Below are 2500 nucleotides of genomic sequence, written 5' to 3'. Positions count from 1 at the left end.
CGTACATCCTGGAGACGGACATGACAACCAGAGATGACTTTAACACTTGAGATGATTTGTGTTCGACCTCCGGGAGTCAAATCTGCCGCTCACTTGGCGTAGGCCTTCTCCACCAGCGCGCTCCAGAACTCGCTGCTGTCGTTGGAGTGGCAGTAGATCAGCTGCCCGTTGGCGGTGGGCAGGCGGTCGTCGATGACCACGTCCGTCCATTCTCCAAACCGCCAGAACCGGAAGTGGAAGATGCCGACGTAAGCCTCTGGATTCTCCTGCTCCCATTCCTGGTCCTGCCAGTCTGGAATGACCTGAGGGGCAGAACAGAGACCCTCAGACCCTGAAGCACCAGGGCGCCATGATGATGATGATGATGAAGGCTGACATGTAACAAAAGCAGATTAGTTTGGTAGATGATGAGGGAGCGTGGGAGTCGAGCCGTTACCCCGACGTGACCGTTAACGTTTATAATTAACATGAGCCAGTCAACATCTACGGTTCTAACGAGGGAACATCAACCAGCCATGACCTGCAATCCCTCAAGGACACACACACACACACACAACAAAATCAAGTCAGATATATAAATAAAGAAGCGATCCGTTGAGCTATGACCGGCGACGCTCCCAGAAGCCCTCAGGAAACTCCCAGAGTTCCCTGTCGTACGTCATCAGTGCCTCCTGTTGCCTAGCGCCCTCACACATCTCCCACCTCCTTCACACCACAAGACAAGCAGCTTTCAGGGAACGATTTCATTTCATATGTACACGTATAAACCTCAGCCTGGCGGGGTAAATTATTCAAATCTCTCATCTGTGGAAAATGATTTGTTTTCTGCAGATCTGAGCTTCATCATCGTCACCAACTTTACATGATGACATGAGCTCGGCAGGATTTCTCTGTGTGTGTGTGTGTGTTTGTGTGTGTGTGTGTGTGTGTGGTGATGTCAAATCAATGACTCCCAACCAAACTGGGAGGGGGGACTGAGAAACTGGCATAGTGGAAATAGTAGACGAGGGGAGGAGAGAGAGAGAGAGAGAGAGAGAGAGAGAGAGAGAGAGAGGGAGAGAGGGAGAGAGAGCAGATAACACTTGTCAGTAGAGACAGGAAGACAGAAACTCTTTCAGAGCTTCCAGCCACACAGGCAGGTTTTGCCCTCTCTCTTGCTCGCTCTCCTTCTCTCTCTTGCTCGCTCTCCCTCTCTCTCTGTCTCGCTCGCTTCCTTCGCTCTCCCCGGACTCCCAGGTGGACATGGAGAAAGACAAAGTTGCGTCCAGCGCGTTGGTTCTGGCTTTTGCAGAGGACAGAGCTCTGACAGAGGTGAGACCTGGATGGACCTGATCTCTTATCTGTCATCTGCTGATTGAGGGTTAGAAAGTTGATCAGTTGATTGTTTGTGCTTAACAAAATTTTGTGTTGTGACAAATTTTCCAACACTTTCATACCAAATCATTAGCATGCATGTTGGTTTCCATGGCGAAGCACAGAATGACATCATTTCTCTCAGGTTCCTGATTTCACATCGTCCATGTCACCACCTCACCTCCACAGCCAGACAATGCTTAGCTACGGTCGCTAAGCACCACTAGGCTTTAGGACTGAGTTCTCGGTGGTTCTGGGTCTCTGCAGGTTCCTCTCGTCTCTGTGGTTTCCGTGGAGGAGCATCTGAGAGACGGAGGATGGAGTTCTCCTCACGTCCTTACGATGACTTTGATATTTGTCTCACATTAGGGAAGCAGTGTATCCTCAGAGAGACGTTTGCTGTGCCGTCACACCGTTCACCTCTTGTGTCTTCTGCCCAGATGATGCGGCTCCGCGTGTCGTCGTTGCAGCGGACGGGTCAGAAGCGACAGGAAGGCGAGCGTCTGCTTCTTCCCCACGAGGCCGTCTATCAGCTGGACTTCTCCGTCCAGCAGCTGGACTTCTCCCGCTGGTTCTTCTCCATGAGGGGCCACGGCCGCGTCACCGTCACCGGCATCTGCCAGCTCTGGACCCCTGACCTGACCCACCTGATGACCCGGCAGCTCCTGGAGCCCGTCGGGACCTTCTGGCGCAACGGCACCGACCCAGACGACTCGCCGCTCAAATTTCTGGAGGCGGACATGCAGGAGTTCGGTGAGCGGATCGCCGAGCTGGCAAAGGTCAGGAAGGTCATGTACTTCCTGTTTGCCTTTAAAGAAGGGGCGGAGCCTGCAAACCTCAGCTGCTCAGTGGCGTTCACCAAGAAATGACTCGACCGGCACACAGCAGCTTAATACACACGACAACTACAGGAGAGTTAGCAAGAGGACACATCTCTGCTCTGAAACTCAGAAGCTTCTTTAAATTGATTCTCTGAACAAAAGCTTAAATAATTTACTTGCAAATGAGATTTATCTGGGTTTCTATGATGTCTGCTTACATTTAACTCACAGGTAGAGAAGTCTGATTGTTCACACGCTGCTTATAGAAAGTATTTAAAAGAAGAAACATATATACATAGTGTTTATTTATATATTTATATGTGTGC

General features: G+C 50.7%; 2 protein-coding genes across 2 annotated transcripts in view; one reads left to right on the top strand and one right to left on the bottom strand.

Annotated features, from left to right (window-relative positions):
* Positions 1 to 2500, bottom strand: part of capn5a (calpain 5a) — a 14677-nt gene that overhangs the window by 4529 nt on the left and 7648 nt on the right. The window contains exons 4-5 of the mRNA XM_076146070.1: positions 94 to 302; positions 1 to 8 (exon numbers count right to left, since the gene is read on the bottom strand). The exon at positions 1 to 8 is cut by the window's left edge and continues 185 nt beyond it. Of these exons, the coding sequence (XP_076002185.1) occupies positions 1 to 8; positions 94 to 302 (217 nt within the window). The remainder of the gene's footprint in view (positions 9 to 93; positions 303 to 2500) is intronic.
* ompa (olfactory marker protein a) lies at positions 1243 to 2222 on the top strand. Its single transcript, XM_076145978.1, has 2 exons — positions 1243 to 1311; positions 1794 to 2222. The coding sequence occupies exons 1-2, from the start codon at positions 1243 to 1245 to the stop codon at positions 2220 to 2222; spliced, it is 498 nt and encodes a 165-aa protein (XP_076002093.1).

This window comes from Genypterus blacodes, unplaced genomic scaffold, assembly GCF_046128005.1.
Source record: "Genypterus blacodes isolate CSIRO-AG114 ecotype Tasmania unplaced genomic scaffold, CSIRO-AGI_Gbla_v1 ptg000032l_1, whole genome shotgun sequence".
NCBI classification, from domain to species: Eukaryota; Metazoa; Chordata; class Actinopteri; order Ophidiiformes; family Ophidiidae; genus Genypterus; species Genypterus blacodes.
The sequence above is the reverse complement of the archived record's forward strand: the minus strand, read 5'-3'. Positions and strand labels throughout refer to the sequence as shown.

Excerpts from the sequence above, each read along its gene's own strand:
- ompa (XM_076145978.1), top strand. The coding sequence starts at position 1,243 with ATGGAGAAAGACAAAGTTGCGTCCAGCGCGTTGGTTCTGGCTTTTGCA. Across the intron at positions 1,312-1,793 it reads AGGACAGAGCTCTGACAGAG|ATGATGCGGCTCCGCGTGTC; the intron begins GTGAGACCTGGA and ends TCTTCTGCCCAG.